This window comes from Cyprinodon variegatus, unplaced genomic scaffold (assembly GCF_000732505.1).
Source record: "Cyprinodon variegatus isolate N-32 unplaced genomic scaffold, C_variegatus-1.0 Scaffold282, whole genome shotgun sequence".
NCBI lineage: Eukaryota > Metazoa > Chordata > Actinopteri > Cyprinodontiformes > Cyprinodontidae > Cyprinodon > Cyprinodon variegatus.
The window spans coordinates 818,200-835,698 of NW_015150735.1; the positions used below are offsets into that span (position 1 = coordinate 818,200).

At 37.0% G+C, this 17,499-nt stretch overlaps 1 protein-coding gene across 1 annotated transcript in view; it reads left to right on the top strand.

Moving 5' to 3' along the window:
- Nucleotides 1-6,158: 6,158 nt before the first annotated feature.
- sqle (squalene epoxidase) overlaps nucleotides 6,159-17,499 on the top strand; it is a 20,785-nt gene continuing 9,444 nt past the window's right edge. Inside the window, exons 1-7 of the mRNA XM_015383332.1 lie at nucleotides 6,159-6,572; nucleotides 6,705-6,963; nucleotides 11,275-11,452; nucleotides 11,578-11,674; nucleotides 11,750-11,863; nucleotides 14,461-14,632; nucleotides 15,010-15,105. Of these exons, the coding sequence (XP_015238818.1) occupies nucleotides 6,297-6,572; nucleotides 6,705-6,963; nucleotides 11,275-11,452; nucleotides 11,578-11,674; nucleotides 11,750-11,863; nucleotides 14,461-14,632; nucleotides 15,010-15,105 (1,192 nt within the window). The 5' untranslated portion in view covers nucleotides 6,159-6,296. The remainder of the gene's footprint in view (nucleotides 6,573-6,704; nucleotides 6,964-11,274; nucleotides 11,453-11,577; nucleotides 11,675-11,749; nucleotides 11,864-14,460; nucleotides 14,633-15,009; nucleotides 15,106-17,499) is intronic.

Consider the following 17,499-nt stretch of genomic DNA (forward strand, 5'->3'; position numbering starts at 1 on the left):
CATTGGTGAGTGCCTGGCCCCCCTTATAAAAATGTCTGGCTACGCCTCTGTAATACATAGGTGACATTAGATAATCTGTGAGAATAGTTTAGAACTTATGAATGTGAGGACAAAATGACAAGTTTCTCAGTATGAATCATGTTTGTAAAATTGTGAACCACAAATTTATGGGTGCAAATCACAGCTTTATAAAGATTTATTGTATATTTACTTGTATAAAAAATACATTTAAAAGTACACATTACAAATGTACCTGTATCAATTATAATTATACTAGAAGAAATTACAAATGAATGGATACAAATCACAGCTTTACAAGTATGAACCACAAATCCATCAGTCCAAATCCCAAATTTATAGATACATGACATATTTACCAGTTTAAATCCCAAGTTTATAAATCTACAACCCTTCATAAAGCTGATGCACTCTTTACCAGTTGGAAAGAATTGAAGATTAAAGGATGGCGAGATCTGAGCTGTCATTTGTAAAGAAGAGTGGAAAAATTTTTAACACTCCAATAAATGTATAAGAGAAGCCAGGAATAAATGAACACAGTCCAAATGATTACATAGACGGGTTTTCACTCGTAAACTTCACAGAATGGGAATCATGCCAGATAATATACGTTGGAAATGGCCGCTCAGATCCAGGTTCATTTCTACGTCTGTTTGGGAATGATGGAAATTTGACTCTTTTTGGTACGCTGCAAAAAAATAAATAAATAAATAAATCTCATTTTTTTCTTAAAATAAGTGCATTTTTTCTTGATACTATTGTTTTTACTCATAATCCTACACTGCAAAAAATGAAATCTAAATGGTTAATTTTTTCTTAAAATAAGTGCATTTTTTCTAGAATTGAGGAGATAAGTGAGACACTTTTCCAATGGAACAAGACAATTTACATTTAAAAAAAGAAAAAAATATTGCATTGTCTTATTTCAAGCGCATAATATCTACCGGTAACTATCTTATTTTAAAAGTCAAAATACTAATTCCATTGGCAAACCATCTTATTTGCCTGCTCAAATTAAGTGTAAATACACTTAATTTCAGACATTTACTCATTTTTAGATTTTTGCAGTGCACTGGAAAAACGATCTAGAAATAAGTAAAATTGTCTTAAATTCAGTGTATTTACCCTTAATTTGAGGAGGTAAATGAGATAGTTTGCCAATGGAATGAGAATTTTTACTCTTAAAATAAGATAATTAGTTAAAATGCACTTGAAATAAGACAATGCAATTATATTTTCTTATTTTAAATGTAAATTGTCTTGATCTATTGGCAAAATGTCTCTTTTACGTCCTCAATCCAAGAACAAATGCACTTATTTTAAGAATTAATGACTTATCTAGATTTCAATTTTTTTCAAGTGTGCAAAAAGCACTGGACAGTATTGAAAAGTGGACTAGCTTGATTATACCCATGTCACCCCTATTGTTCTTATTATGCTGCAAAAATCATCTAAGAATGAGTGCAATTTCTCACAATGTGTCTTTTATCCTAATCTGAGGAGATAAAAAAGATTATCCTCCAATGGAATGACTATTTTTACTTTTGAATTAAGATACTTTGATGATAGTCACTTGAAATAGGAAGCAGCACACTTGAAAAAGATCTCGAAATAAGTAAAAATTACTTAAATTAAGTGTATTTACCCTTAAATTGAGTAGGTAAATGAGATAGTTTGCCAAACTAAGATAATTAGATAATATGAACTTGAAATAAGACAATAAAATTGTCTTTTCTCATTTTAAGTGCAAATTGTTTCGTTTAATTTGCAAAATGTCACTTTTACCTCCTCAATCCAAGAACAAATGCACTTATTTTAAGAAAAAACATACTTATCTAAATTTCTATTTTTTCCAGTGCAAATAAGTTTTTTCTTATTTTAAATGTAAATTGTCTTATTCAAATGGCAAAGTGTCTCACTTACCTGCACAATTGAAGAAACACTATAAGAAAAATTGACTTAGGTGTGATTTTTTGCAGTGCAGGGGATCTATCGCCTGTTTCAAAATGTGACTTTGTGGTAATAAAGTCACAAAGTCACAGCTGGTTGAGTGATTTTCAGTGTGTGGAAATCCCAAATTTAACATGTTATAAATTGGGTCATATGATCATTTCTTGGCTTTATTCGATGATGAAATGAGATTGACTGAGGTCGATAAAGGGTTCATTTTCTCAGAACATCATCTGTCTTTTGTTTAATGTTTTTTTGTGGTGTTGTATGAATGGCACCTTATAATATAATTGTAGTTTTTTTTTCATATCTGCCGTTATTAGTTTTTGATAATGGATCAAAATGAAAATGGGAGGTAACAACATTATCGGAAACTGTCTGTCTTTATTTTTTGTTAAATGTTTAAAATGAAAATAAGTAAAAACCTCGCCTACAAAAAACAAAACAAAAGTCCTTCTACTTTCTGATGCTGTACTACTTCATGTTGGTTTTAAATCCCTGTAGATTACATAAATTTGCCACAGGAACATGAGAGTGTCATAACATTGAAAGATCTCACAAAAATGTCCCCTGATACTGTAGAATAAAGGTCAAAGGTCAGGCTGCAGTGGAAACCCAATCCGCAGAAAACAGTCTCGACAAATGGCTAAAAATGAGTGAAAAGAAATCAAATATTCAATAAAAACGCAGAAAATGCAAATATCTATTTGACAGCAAAAAAACAAACAGAAAAAGTGGACCTGGCCTTAAGGCTGCTTTTCATTGATACTCAGCAGACTGAACTTTAGGCTCCTTTATGGTTTTGAATATATTGACTTTCTTCATCTTGAGTCTCGGTTGTGGGACAGAAAATAAACCACAGCAGTTTCCTTCCCCATAAACAGACATGTGATTCAGCTGACAGCAGAAAACGGTCAAAACAAGCTGCTTTCCAAGGGAAACAGTGACACCTGCTGTTTGATGATCGAACTGCAGTGCCATTCAGTTGGAGCTATGAATCCAGCATGCGGGGTGTTAGTCCACTGACTGACACCCATTCAATGAGACATTTTTTTTCTTATCTTCATCAGTTTGCTTTTACACATTCTTCCTTTAACCTCCATCATCCCATTTTCCTTTGGTTTCTAAAGAAAACTTCCTCCCAGCAGCTGTAAGACTTTATAACCACCACTGTTCCCAACAATCTCAATAAGTTGTTCCATTCATGCTGATTTTGCAGTTTCTCTCTTAGTCACTTAAATAACACGCTGCTGTCATTTTGCACATATCTGGTGTTGCTGCTATTTTCCCATACCGACTACTTTAAAAATGTCCACAGCTGAATGTTGGTTAGTTATTCTTCGGGTGACTGCAAAGTAATTATATTTGTAAAAATGCTGTACAGTATTTAGTTTATTTTTAAACTCTGTCACTTATTGTTATCTTTATACACTTTTAAGGGCCACATATGTGTGACCACATTTCCTGTGATGCTTTTGCTGTTGCTGTAACTCCCCATGTTTCCGCATTGTGGAACAATAAAGGGATTTTCTATTCAGTTCTAAATCTCTTTTAGATTATTTCCATAACCATATTTCCTCGGAGCTCCTGGCTGTGAATAATAAAATGTAAAACAGGCAGATGAGGGACACACCCAGGCAGGCTCAGATATCAGCTCCTTTGCTGCTTTATAGCCTCACAGCCAAACCCTTTAAATGAACCTTATCTCCAGTAGATTAATGTCGCATTCCAAAGGCTTTTTAATAAATAATGCTATAAGCTCCGCCTCCTCAGATTTTGAGCCTTTTGGACATCTGACTGCCATCCTTCTCTTTAATTTAAATCTTTGGTCGGACTCTTTTTGAAGAAGTGCTGCTTTGTTGTTTACCTGCTTTTCTGCTGTTTATATGGTTGTTAAGTAGGGGAGTTTTGTAGCCGTTTATTTTTAGTTTTTCCCTAGAAATCTCCTTGTTCTTTTCTTTTAGGCTTGTCTTGTTTATGCTGGCCTGAGCTCCATCAATATCTCATTAATAAACATCTGGAATGCCAACTGGAATTATCATTCAGTATGTATTCTAAAGTTAGAACTTGTTAAAGACCTTAAACTTCAGTGGCTCAGCAGTTTTTCTTTTCTTTTTTTTATACATAAAAGAAGGTTGGGTTTGTAATTCTTTCCATACTGTAGTTTCTTTCTTTTTATTTATATGCTAAGTGCTAATTTGGGATGAACTGATGCAGGAAGATAAAGATGAGCACTGATATTTTGCAGTAAGAAGATCCTTGCAGCCTGTTCTCTCTGTGAATTCATGAGTTTTCACCAGGTACTCCTCCTCTAACAAGTGTGCATGCACCACCCTGCGCAGGTAATCAGGTTGAACCTATAGAAAGATGTTATTTAACTTCAGCCCGCTGTCTATGATCTTTACCTTATGGGTTTTATTATGTCTTATTATGAATAAACATTTCATAGATTCTGTTGTTTAGATTTAGCCCCATTGTACGTGCAGCATGACCTGATAAAGATGATCTCACTAAATGAACGGCTCAGATAACTGCTGATGATGCAGTTTTTGTTTATTCTGTTGGTTTTTTCAGACAGAAGTGCAATGGATCAACACAGACCTCAGAGTTTGTATTTTTAAAGCTTTTCTTTGTGACTTTTCTCTTTCTTGTAAGATTTAAAACAAATGCTGCTTTAGAACATTTGTTTTTTTCAGTCAACAGCATCCTTTAGGTTTCATCTTTCAGCAGCAGAGCCGTTTGGACACCATTTGCAGCTTGAATCATGTGGACTTCTAGGTTTAATTGTATAATAACAATAAATCTTTGACTTTTTTTATTCTTTTTGTTTTACCTCTGCATTTTTAATACAGAGGAAAACAGTAAAAGTCCTTTTCCAATTAACTAAAGGGTTATTTTTAGTCTACATCATAGTTTACTTTTCATAAACTAAAACCAGACTTGAAAGTTTATGAGTAAATCAAAATCATCCCTTGAAGACTAAGTGTACTTGACAGCGTACTTTCTATAAGTTCAGTGAAGGCTTGAAAGTTTAATTTCAAGTAAACTGAAAGTACTCCTGGAGGAAAGCTTTAAGTATACTTCTAAATAAACTTTTAATGAACCAGAGGTAAATGTTTATGGCGAGATAATTAAAAGTACACCTGGAGGACTACATTAAGCAAACCTTCCATAAACGGTATAGACTTAAATGGTCATTGCAAATAAACAAAACGTACACTTGAAGCACTTTATGTATATTTTAGTCTACTTTCTGTGACTGAAACTGGAAAGTTTATGCCAAGAAAATTTTAATTATACCTGGAAGACGTGTTTAAGCGTTCTTTCTATGAAGAGGGTAGACTTGAAATGTATTTCAAATAAATCAAAATTTCACTTGAAGAACTACTTGAAAGTGTACTTTCTATGAACTAGGGTTAAAAGTTTTATGGTGAGAACATTAAAAGTATAACTGAAAGGCTACTTTAAAGCTTACTTTCCATAAACACTGTAGACTTCAAAGTTTAATTAAAGTAAATTATACGTGTTACTGACAAATAGCAGGCTTAAAATGGGCTAATTTATTACTCAAAAGTTTATTTTTTATTAATAACTGTACTGTATTTTACTTGTATCAGTGTAAACTTAGAATATATACACTTAGATTTAAATTATACTCAGTTTGAGTAAAGGAGCCTTCCGGGTAAGAAATGAAAAGCAGGAAACTAATCCTGTCACTATAGTAGTGCATTATTTCACCAGTATATTCTGGTTGGTGTTTCATGAACTTTTACAAAGAGAGTTCCCACTCTGTGTTTTTTCTGGCTCTTATATTGAAGCCAGCCGGTGCGCCTGAGTGACAGAGTGAGACCTCCTGTCTGATAACAGAGATTTAAAAATCTATTCACTCATTTCTGCTTCGAGGAAAGAAAAAAAAAAGAGGAAGAAATAAAAAGCGCACCTTCCTTTGACATCACATCATACTACCAACCTGTCCGGCGTTCGTCCAATCAGCGACCAAGAGAAGGTTTGGTGTTGGTCCCGCCGTCCAATCAGGATTGAGCGCGAGCTCTGCTCACCTTGACGTCATCGCTGATTGGAGGGTGGATGGGAGCAGCAGACAGAGTTCTGCTCCAGCCAATCAGAGAGCTTCCTGTCTGTTGTTATCATTAAATATTCACCAGCATCTCTCCAGCTGTCCGCCACCAGCCGCTGCCTGTGGGATCCTTATTTATTTTCATTTTAACAGAAAGATCCTTTTTTTTCCCTTCCTTTTTTAGGCAGAATAATATTTTTATTTTTTGTTATTTTAAAATTTCTAAGCGTTTTTAAACAAATATTTCTACAGAATGTGGACCTTCCTGGGAGTTGCAACTTTTACATATCTTTATAAAAAGTCCAACATGTTGCTGAGTTTGGCTCAGAAGGAGCTGCTCTTCATAGCAGCTTTGTTTCTCACAGCCGGACTGCTGATCTCATACCTCAGATTTGTTCATGGTCAGAAACTGTCAGTTTCTCGGATCATTTATTTGCCTTTAAATATTCTGTCATTTTTACCTCTTATCAGCCACTTAGTCCCTCAGACTGCAGAACCAAGCAGCAAAAAAGCAGCAAACACTAAAAAGGTGAGTCATTCTTTAGATCTCCTCTCTTTGATTTATTTTCTGAGCTTCGTTTTTTAAAAATACAGATTTTTATGTTTCAAGTTTAGAATTTATATTGAGAAGAGATGCATTTTTATTTATTTATTTTTTCAGAATAAGAAATCAAGAAGAAGAGCTGGCCCAGAGTCCTCTACCTCAGAGTCTGCCTCAATCTGTGGCTCCTCTGAGGGCCCGGAGCCAGATGTGCTGATAGTTGGGGCCGGGGTCCTGGGTTCAGCCATGGCGGCTGTCCTGGCCAGGGATGGGAGAAGGGTGACGGTGGTGGAGAGGGACCTGAGGGAGCCTGACAGGATAGTGGGGGAGCTGCTGCAGCCGGGGGGGTTCAGGGCCCTCAGAGAGCTGGGACTGGAAGGTTGGTTAGAGACCCCTGCTTTAGAGAAAACCTCTCCACATGGTCCAGATCTCACATCTGGATTTTATTCTCAATGCTTGACAGAAAGGCAAAGCAGGTTTACACAACTCAAAGTGTTTTATATGGAAAAAAATACAAAATTTAAATGCATTAATAAAGAAAAGAGCTTAAGAACAGAAATAATAAACAAAAACTACATGTTTCATTTGCATAGTTGTAGAAAACAGAAAAAGCAGACAAATAAAATGTTTTTAATTTAAAGGAATGAAGAGATTATGCCTAGATGGATTTAAAGTTCATAAAAAGCCCATAATGAATTTCTGTTGGCTCAGAATGTAGACAAATAGAATACAGACAAAATACTTTAATTAGAAAGTCCTTATGAAATAAAAGATAAAAAACATCAAATCTATAAGGTACATCAGGATCAAAAATGGTGGATTTAAAGCTGCTGAAAAACACCAGCTGATCGCCGCTTGGCTGCATCCGGATCCACCTCTGGGAACAGGAAGTAGGGATGAAGCTGTCGACCTCAGGTTCTGGTTGGTTTGGAAGTGATCAGAGGGAACCTTAGATCATACAGAGGTTTATGAACCAGATGCAGGATTTAAAAATCAGTTTTGTGACAAACAGGACAGTGTGGACTTAAACAGTCAACTTTCTTCATGTAATCTGAACGATCTGCACTGGTTTAATGTTTTAATTTTAGGCAAACCAGTAAAAACAGCGTTACTGTTAAAAAAATTAAATCCTGGACAAGTTTCTCTAACATCAGCCATTTACTTCATATGTTTTGACTTCAGGGTTGATTTGAGGTCAGAGTTTAGAAACAACCAGAGATTTCTGCTTTGGATATTTTATTATATATACCTTTACATTACATCACATTTAAAGCCGAATGCTGACTCTTAATATTTCCTTTTTGCTCTATTTTCATCTTCATTTAACTGAAAATGCATTTGATCAAAGTGTGAATTGGATCTCCGTCTCCTGGTGGGATTCTTATTTAGATTCATGTTTCATCTGCATATTATTGGTAACACTTTGTGTTATTTCTTTGATAAGGCAAACGCGTGTTAGCATATGGATGTCAAATAATGGAGACTCCAGCTTTAAACCCTGAGGAACTCCGCATTTAGCTCTAATAAGAAGTCAATAAGATACAGTATATAGTCTTTACCTCTTAAGATGGGATAGGAATATCACAGCCAGACAATTTTGGAAAACTCGTCTAAACAGCCAGGAAAGGAATTTGTCCGCCATGTTCTCATGATTGGACAAGGCTGTCTGTGGACACAGTGAAGCACACATCCTGCTTCTAGCATAGGAGCACTGACTGTTTAACTTTCTCAATGTCAGTAAAAGAAAAAAAGGGAAATATGTTGCAGGAAAGTTCAGAGTCCACTGAATGTTAACAGCTGTGAACAAAGCGAGTTATTAGCTGTGGATTTTCTTTATATCAGAAAAAACCTCCTCAGCTCTGGATTATAAATACCCAGCAGATCTTTCTAGATGTTGTAATGAACCTGTCACTTCCATCTCCTTCGTCTCCGTTCTGCTTGTTAAACCCTTTCAGCCCGACCAGCGTAATGAAAAGTACTCAATTAAGCAAAGTTCTAGTTTGACTTCTTTCTACTTAAGTAAAAGTAGAAGTAATCATCCAAGTAAGACTAAATACTTGGTAAAAAATCTACTTAAATAGTGAGAAACTGTTGGGTTATAAGATTTGGTGTTTGCCGTCAGACAAGGAGTTATTTGCAAGTTCTAGTATTTCAAAGTATAAAATAAAATAAAAATGAAATAATATTAAAATAAACACTTTGCCACCACATTATTCTTTTTTTAAATGAAATTACTGCACAGAGGTTTGGGGCAATAAGTATTAAAATGTAATATACTAAATATGAATTTATGGGGCTGGATAGAATGACCAGAACAATTGATTATTTCTAAATCAAAGCTGCTCAGATATACAGATCTGGTAAAATCACAGAGAGAACTGATCACATGTCCTGCTAATATACAGAAACTATTCATCGACAGGGAGTCGGGTCATAATTTAACGGGACGGGATCATTTTAAAAGGTTAAACTTCCACTAAACTAAGATACAATAATTCAGAGACATCAAGATTAGGAATGTTGTTAATTACTTCATGTTAATTAATTAAAACTTTTTTTCTTCTGTGCTTAAATTTTCTACTTTTCTGTTTTAATTGCTTTTTTTCATTTTTTATTGTGTTCTTATGGGCATTGTTAGTAGGTTACAATATTTTGGTTTACTTTTTATGTATGTAAAAAAAAAAACAGACTAACTAAAAGGTAATCTATATGTAAGGAAAGGTGAAATAACTTTAAATATCCACTGTTAACTGTATTTAACTTATGGTGGGTAGTGAAGCTAGAGGAATTAGTAGACCTGTAGATCGTCTCTGATGGTTGTTCGTGGAGATTTGATCGATTTGCTGCAGGAGCTCCCAAAACAAGAGTTTGGATTTTTTCCTCTCCGTCTTACCAGCCTGATGAACACGAGCTCCATCCGAATGCAGAAAATCGTAACTCCTACAATTTTCCTACAGTAGAGGCATCATCATGAGTGATGCTAGTTGAATTGGATCTAAAATGCTACAAAAAATAACTACAAAAACGCAAGTTGGCTCTAATATAAGGTGCGTTACGTTAGAGTGACGCACAGAGTTACGCGTGATGAATTAATGTGCTTTTTTAAAGTCAATAAGCTATCTGTGCCTTTTCTTCCTGTCATGCAAAGGATTGTGGTAAAACGTATAGGTTCTAAGCCAGAGGTGGGTGATTCCAGTACCTGAGGGGCGGCATCCTGCAAATTTTAGATGTGCCTTTGAACCAAAGGCGGTACTAGACAGGGGCCAACGGGGGCCAGTGCCCCTGTAGATCATGTCCTGGCCCCTGTTATGGCCCCTGCACTGAAGACGTAATACTTAAAAGATATTCTAATGATGAACAGACATGCTTACTGAAAGGTCTTTGGATCTATTTCAGTTTTTTTCTTTTCACAAAATCTATTTTACTAATTATTTTAAAACAATAAGGTGATAGCTTAGGATCCAGGTTTTTCATCCGCTAAATGTTTTTTTTTTTTTTTTTTTTTTTTTTTTACAAATTTTAAAAAATGCAATAATTTTTACAGCTGAATTTATCAGTTTTTCTTTATTTCTAATTCCGATTTTATAGAAAATGGCAATTTCAACCTAAATTAAGTCAAAAATACACAAAATATTCTAAATTATGTAATGATGCATATTGACCGAATAACATTGGATTTCAATTAAACTAAATTGACTAGAAATTTCACTTTAGTGAAGCTCTTTTAATATATTTTAATCCCTTGCCCTGTTTTTTATTTCATGTTTTTCTGGGCCCCAATGAAAACACACTGGCCCCCTCCTGGCCCCCTGGTACATTTGGTCTAGAACCGCCACTGCCTTTGGTTCAACACACCTGACTCAAGTAATTAATTGAGAGGACAGGAGTAACTGACTGCCTACTGAGGAGATAACTCGGCCAGATGATGCAGGTGTGTTGAACCAAGGATGGATGTAAAAGTTGCAGGATACCGGCCCCCAACAACTGGAATTGCCCACCCCTGTTCTAAGCTATATGAACTAACAATAGTTCCTTCCTGCTTCCTTTTCCTACTTCCTTCCTTCCTGTCAGCATTGTTCTTATGGTGAACACTTTGGATTAATCATTTGAAGCCTTGACCACGAAATAACTGATACAAAAATTCTGTTGTTTTTTTTTACTAGAGGGGTCATCGAATTTTCTGACAAATTAAAACATAAATGTTGCATAAGTTAAATCAAATAATGTATTTGCATCAGTTTTGATACATTAGGCAGTCTATATAATGTTTAAAACATTTTTTGTGCACTGTATGCAAAAAGAAAAACCATTGATGATGCAGAAGTCTCAAAAACTCATGTATCAAATATGATACACTTGGGTTTAAAGGTTTTAAAAGCCCTTAGCAACGTGCTGGACTGGGATGGCCCCACTGGTTCTCCATCTTATAATAAAATATTGCTAAGTCATGGAATACACAGATTCAAGTAATTTAAATGAATTTAGAAAATAAAAAAATGTATAAAAAGGTAGGAAAAAAAACTCTTTCAGAAATTTCTTTAGAAAGGCAGATTTTATCAGGTTATTTTCTTTCAAAGCCAAAATATCTACTTCTCCAACCACAAGAAACAAGGGCAGCTAAACTGTAAAAGGTTTGCTCATATTTAAACATATTAGGAAAAAAATCTGCCTGCTTTGTGTTTGGCTGCAGGTTCGGTGGAAGGACTGGACGCCCACCAGGTCAACGGCTATGTGATCCATGACATGGACAGCCACTCGGAGGTGGAGATTCCTTATCCTCAGGAGAAGGGAAGCGTTCAGTGCGGACGAGCTTTCCATCATGGCCGCTTCATCATGGGGCTACGGAGGGCTGCCATGGCTGAGCCGAAGTAAGCCGAGTCATGTGGTGAACAGTGTGCCATGCTTCACTAATGGCAGAGCTATGTGATAGCTGATGAACATTTAAAAATCAAGCCTGTGGAAGTGTTTCTAACTGTGTGATATCGCCCCCTAGTGTCAAATTACTAGAAGGCACTGTGACCAGTTTGCTGGAGGAAAACGGCTGTGTAACTGGAGTCCAGTACAAGGATAAAGAAACTGGAGACATCAAGGTGTCTTTGCTGTAACTTCCTTACATTTGCCACTCGCCCACCAGAGGGCGCTAACTTTGCCATGGTGTCCTGCAGGATCTGCACGCTGGGCTGACAGTGGTGGCCGACGGCTGCTTCTCCAAATTCAGAAAGAGTCTGGTCTCTGGGAAAGCTCGCATCTCCTCTCACTTTGTCGGCTGCCTCATGAAGGTAGGAAAGATCAACACAGAGACGAGCTTTTCTGGGCTGGAAAGCACTAACCTAGTGAATCATTTCATTAAGCCTGTCAGAATGTCCGCCATAATCACTATATAGGGCTCTATACAAAGGTTACGCCATTTTAGATGAGTGTCCAAACGTCAAGTGAATGAACAAGTAGTAGACTTTAAATTTCCCACAATGCACCTTGAAAAGTAGTGATCATTCAAGGTCACTTCATGAGCAGATACACCCCGGAATGCTTTGCGAGAAGAGCTCCCCCCGCAAAGCATTATGGGATTTGTTGTCACAGCAGCCTGCTGTCACTACCTAACAGCAGCGACAAATAACAGAAAGATGGTGCAGGCACTGTGCGGGGAGGCGGAGTCACGTGACCAACGGGAGTGTAAAGAAGTGATCATCTGTCCGAATGGTCAGTAAACTATAAAGTCCACTATGTAGTCCCCACTCTATATAGTGATTGAGGGATTTAGGAGTTAGGGCAGATGTTCGGACGCAGCCTAAAAGTAGCTGCAGATCTTTAATTCTTACATCTGATAAGAGCTCGTTTTAATAAGCAGTGGTTATCCTGTGGCCACTTCCTGTATAATTAAGGTCAATGGCTGCCTTACTGGAACTACAGCAACTAAACACTTTAAAACGGGTCGCTGGCGACCCGGTGGGTTTTGAGAGGTTAAAGCAGTGAATTATAAGGCAGTTTTATAGAATTTTCCAACACATTAAGTCCTATTATAATACATTAAAGGTATAGTTCAGTTTAGGGCGATGCACGCTCCTCTCACAGCGGAGGTGATTCTCGGCGGGAAGGAGTTTCTCGGCATTTATCTGTCCACCAAAACTTTAAATTTTAGGTCATCTGAGCATAACAATATGAAAACATTAAGAATATCTTTAAAAGTTCCCTTTTCATTCATATTTCAATCCGTTTTCTCATAAATGTACGAGACGGGAGGTCATTCTCTGCAGCCCGGCATTTCTCAGCAAATCTTTTGGAAAGTGAGGTTGAATGATTGATGCAAAAAGCAACTTTTAAACAGAGCATGCATGAGGAGAAATGGGTTTGTGCACGTTCTCGCACGCAGTCATAGAATGCAAAACCGAGTTTATGTTGTCAGATTAATAACGATAGCTCAGTGGATGAAATGGACGAATTCAGGCACCAAAGCACCAAATTGATGTGAATTCAGGGATGCCTTGCCTTATTGGGGGGGTGGAACAGGCCCATGTCCGCTGACTGGACCGGTCTGGTGACGGTACGCTTCGGTAAGCACGGGGCTGCCATTGTCCAGGCTACCGGGTCGGGTTCGTAGTGTAAAAAATAAAATACTCAAATACATAATTCTTTTAAGATCTTTATTTCGGTTTGAAACATATTATCCAATTCAACCGAATCCACTTTAATTATATAGCACGATTTCAATAAACACAAGGTTTCCAAAGTGCTGCACAAAAAGATAAAATAAATAAAATAAATAAAAGTAAATAAAATAAAAGCGCTGCCCGCACAGGATAAAAAATATGCATGTGTATACATAAAATCAACACTCTACATGGTGTCAAAAGCCAAAGAAAAACAGGTGGGTTTTAAGAAGAGTTTTAAAATGAGACAGAGAGGTGGCCTGTCTAATGTGCTGTGGCAATCCATTCCAAAGTTTTGGAGCTGCAACAGAAAACGCTCGATCCCCTCTGAGCCGGATAGGAGTTTATTTTTTACCAACCATCTAATGAACTATAAACACTTATTAACAGTAATTAAAAGTACCACTGTCTGCTTTGCTATTGGTGTCGTGTTTAAACGGCTCACTATCATGTTGAAATCTCCCATGTGTTGGGGTATAAATACGATCCGGTCAGTCGATCTAGTATCAGGTGGGTTTAAGAGGATTTTTACGCACCATTACATCTACAAAGAGACGTCCTAGTCTACAATTGCATATGGGGCCACCCAGGTGTCAGTGACGGGGCCCCTAAGAGGTTGTGGGCCCCTAACTGCTGTCTCTGCTTACCGATATTTACACCATTAACCTGGACGTTTTTTAGGTATGAAAGTAGGACATGTCCGGGAAAAAAGAGGACATCTGGTCACCCTACCATAACAACAATTTGATGTTTCAGTGAGTGAGTGCTTGTTGCTATGATGCGTCTTTGCTCAGCAGCTTCGCTCGTTGTAAACCAACCAATCAGAGCACAGCTCATCTAAATATTCATGATCATACCATAAAAGGAAGAAAACCTGTCGTTTCATTGTAGGGCTTTTAACCAGGCTGCATTAGGGCTCATAGAACAGCAAATATGTCATTTTCAGCCCAACCAATGTTACACACCCTATTCAGAGACCTTAAGGACCAGCACCAGATACCCTATAGAAACATTCTATCACCCTTTATTAGGCGTTACCTCTTAGAGTGGGTACGAGGTCGGGCATGTGCATTTTTTTTTTTTAAGTGGAGAGGGAGGGTCTTTTTTTTTTAAATTGGTGAAAATCCTCCACTATACCTTTAAGGAAAAAATAAGTGAAAGGTGTGTGGAGACTTTTGCAAGGCGCTGTAGGAACAGTAACAAAATGTTTCCTCTGCTGCTCCTGACAGGACTGTCCGCAGTTCAAGGCCAACCACGCCGAGCTGGTGCTGGCCAATCCAAGCCCGGTGCTCATCTACCAGATCTCCTCCTCTCACACCAGGGTGCTTGTAGACATCAGAGGGGAGATGCCACGGGACCTTCCAGGATACATGGCTGAGAAAATATACCCACAGCTGCCAGGTTAATATCACTCAAGTCACTTCTTTTTATAATAACCTTTATATCTGAAATCAAGTTTGAACATCATGATCATGAGGTGTTGTTGCTGAGGAACCCATGCAGATTAGTGCGTGAGCACCAAGAGGGAGGCTGCAGCTGCAGGGTTTGACCTTCAGAGTCTGCTCTGTTATTCAGCTGAAATATCAAAGCTACAATATCAAAGCAGCAGCTCCAATAACCGTGACAGAGGTCCGGCCGGACTGCTGCAGTCACTCAGTGTTGCATTGATAAATGGACGCTCTTCACTCCAAAAAGAAATGCTTGTTCCCAGCATGCACCTGTGGGCTTTCATCCAAGTCACCGACCTCCCGTGTTCCTGCTTTCTCCTCTTCCTGCAGGGCATTTAAAGGAGCCTTTCATGGAGGCACTACAGAACGATCGCCTCAGGTCCATGCCTGCCAGCTTCCTCCCTCCTTCCCCTGTCAACAAGCCAGGTACTGAAATCTTATTGATCAGCTTTTGGTTGGACACAACCCAGGAAATGAATCGTACCGATGCTTCTCTCCTCCGCAAATTTATTTATCAGTTCAGGGAAAACTGGAAACAGTTCAGGCTGTTAAAGGTAGCTTCTATGGGGTTAGATAAGTGTCAACATTTTTGAATTCGTAGATATAGATAAGAATTTGTATTTTCTTCTTGTCATGTCATACAAAAATCCCATCTGGTGTTTCATCTGTTAGAATACAAGTTAAGAATTTACAGTAAAATAAAAGCACAGTTACAAACTTCTAATAGGAATCTACTGCTGTTCCACTCCTATCCAGCTGGTGGCAGTAACACACCTGAAGTTTCTACTCCTTCAAGCAGGAGAAGAACGAAACAGACCCACCAATTAACAGTTTTACCTTTGCTGAGGTTGTTTTAATGAATGCCAAGTATATTTAGATTGATGGTTCCATTTTAACTTATTTTTTAAATTTCTTCCAGTTCAATTCAGTTTATTTATATAGCGCAAATTCAAAACACATGTCATCTTAAAGAACTTTGCAGTTCAACCAGATCATACAGTCAAATTGATTTAAAGTTTTCTATCTCAGGAAAAAACAGTTGATTGCATCGACTCATTGACTCCTCAGCAATCCCTCGCACTAAGCATGCTTGTAGCGAAAGTGGAGAGGAAAAACTCCCTTTTAACAGGAAGAAACCTCCAGCAGAACCAGGCTGCAGAAGCAGAGATACAAAAAGCAGCTGTAAAAGGCGACCCGTCCAGCCAGCTCCCATGCCAGAGGATGAAAAGAGCACATCCAGCCAGTCACAGTGAGAGAAACAGGACTACACTGAAAAACAACATCTATAAACTAAGGTGTTGATGGCAGCAGCACAGCTGGTATTTCTCTCCAGGATGGAGTCACAGCCAAACAGGAACAGACCAGATGAAGCTACCATGAGGAAAAGCAGAGAGAGCAGAACGTCAATAAAAAATATCACTTTAAATTAAATGAATAAAAATTAAAGGTGGTATAAAAACAACCTCCAGCTGCATTAGCTATCACTAAACGGTCAGTAGCTTCATCAGAGGTAATAGGTTAGAATTTGCCTCCCTGATGTAACGTGAGTTAATGACAAGGAAAAATAAAAAGCTTAACTTGATTCATCTTTATGGATTAAACTGGCAAATTTATCAATAAAATTTATCTTACGATACATTTTTTTTTTCTGCAATAGACATTTGAACGTAGGACAGCGGTGTCCTAACGTTTTTACTGTTAAAATGTCTACTTAAAATCACTCAGGGGCCACAACAATTTGTTGCATTTCTATTAAATATTAATATCAATATTATTTATTTATTCATTTCATGCTTTCTAACGGTAATCCAAGTTTGCAGTATTTGAAAGAACAAGCGGAGTCTGATTTCTATAGAAAAGAGTATTTAAACATAACTAAATCTGAACTTTTGCCTGTTTGAAAAAGAAAAAAACAATAGAATTGTTTAAAATGTTCAGCTTTATTTACATTTAGTCGTGTTTATGTTTATTTAACAGGGTTTGATCATTTAGTTGCTGGAAGTTTGTGAAAAAGGATTTTTTTTTTTTTTTTTACGTAGAACCCGTCGTTGTCTAATTGAAGAGTTTAAATGGTCCTGTAAGCAGACAGGAAGCAGCCCTCTGGTGTCTCCGACGGATAAGTGTCAGAAAACAGATGGAAATCCTTAAATGTTTCTTTTTGAAGGTCTTGTGTCGGTGAACCTGGCAACCTAACATTTTATATACATTCATCCCCATCAGGCGCCTGAATAATGTATGTTTATTGTTTGCAGCCGTTTACAGCAGCGCTTTGTTTCAGCTGTAGTTGTCTTTATAGAAACGAAGCTGATAAAATGACACAATTCTTAAAATCTGGTAAAAGGCGTTTTTGTTTTTAAACTCAACAGTATCACAAACGTTTTTTAAATGAACCTAAAAATACTATTAGGATACTTTGTGTTTTTTTATGTTTCATCGGGAATATTTTCAACAAAATAAAACGTAGTTTTAGTGTTTTATCTCACCTTTAAGAGGGTTCAATAATCATACACATTTACTGTTCTAAATCAATATTTCAAATAAATTAGTTCCCTTTTAGTTATATTTGCCATCTTTCTTCTTAAATGTGTGTTTTGAATATTATTTAGTAGGACTTTATAGACTTTGATGCTCTGAGGTTTAATATTTCATCTACACTCCAAGTAGTTTTTTAAGGAAGAGGATTAGGGCCACTGGAAAAAAAAAAAGTTAACTGATTTTCTTATTTTATTTCAGCATAGTATAGGAAAAAAGTCAGAATTCTGACTTTTTTCTCCGAATTCTGACATTAATCTCAGAATTCTGACTTTAATCTCAGAATTC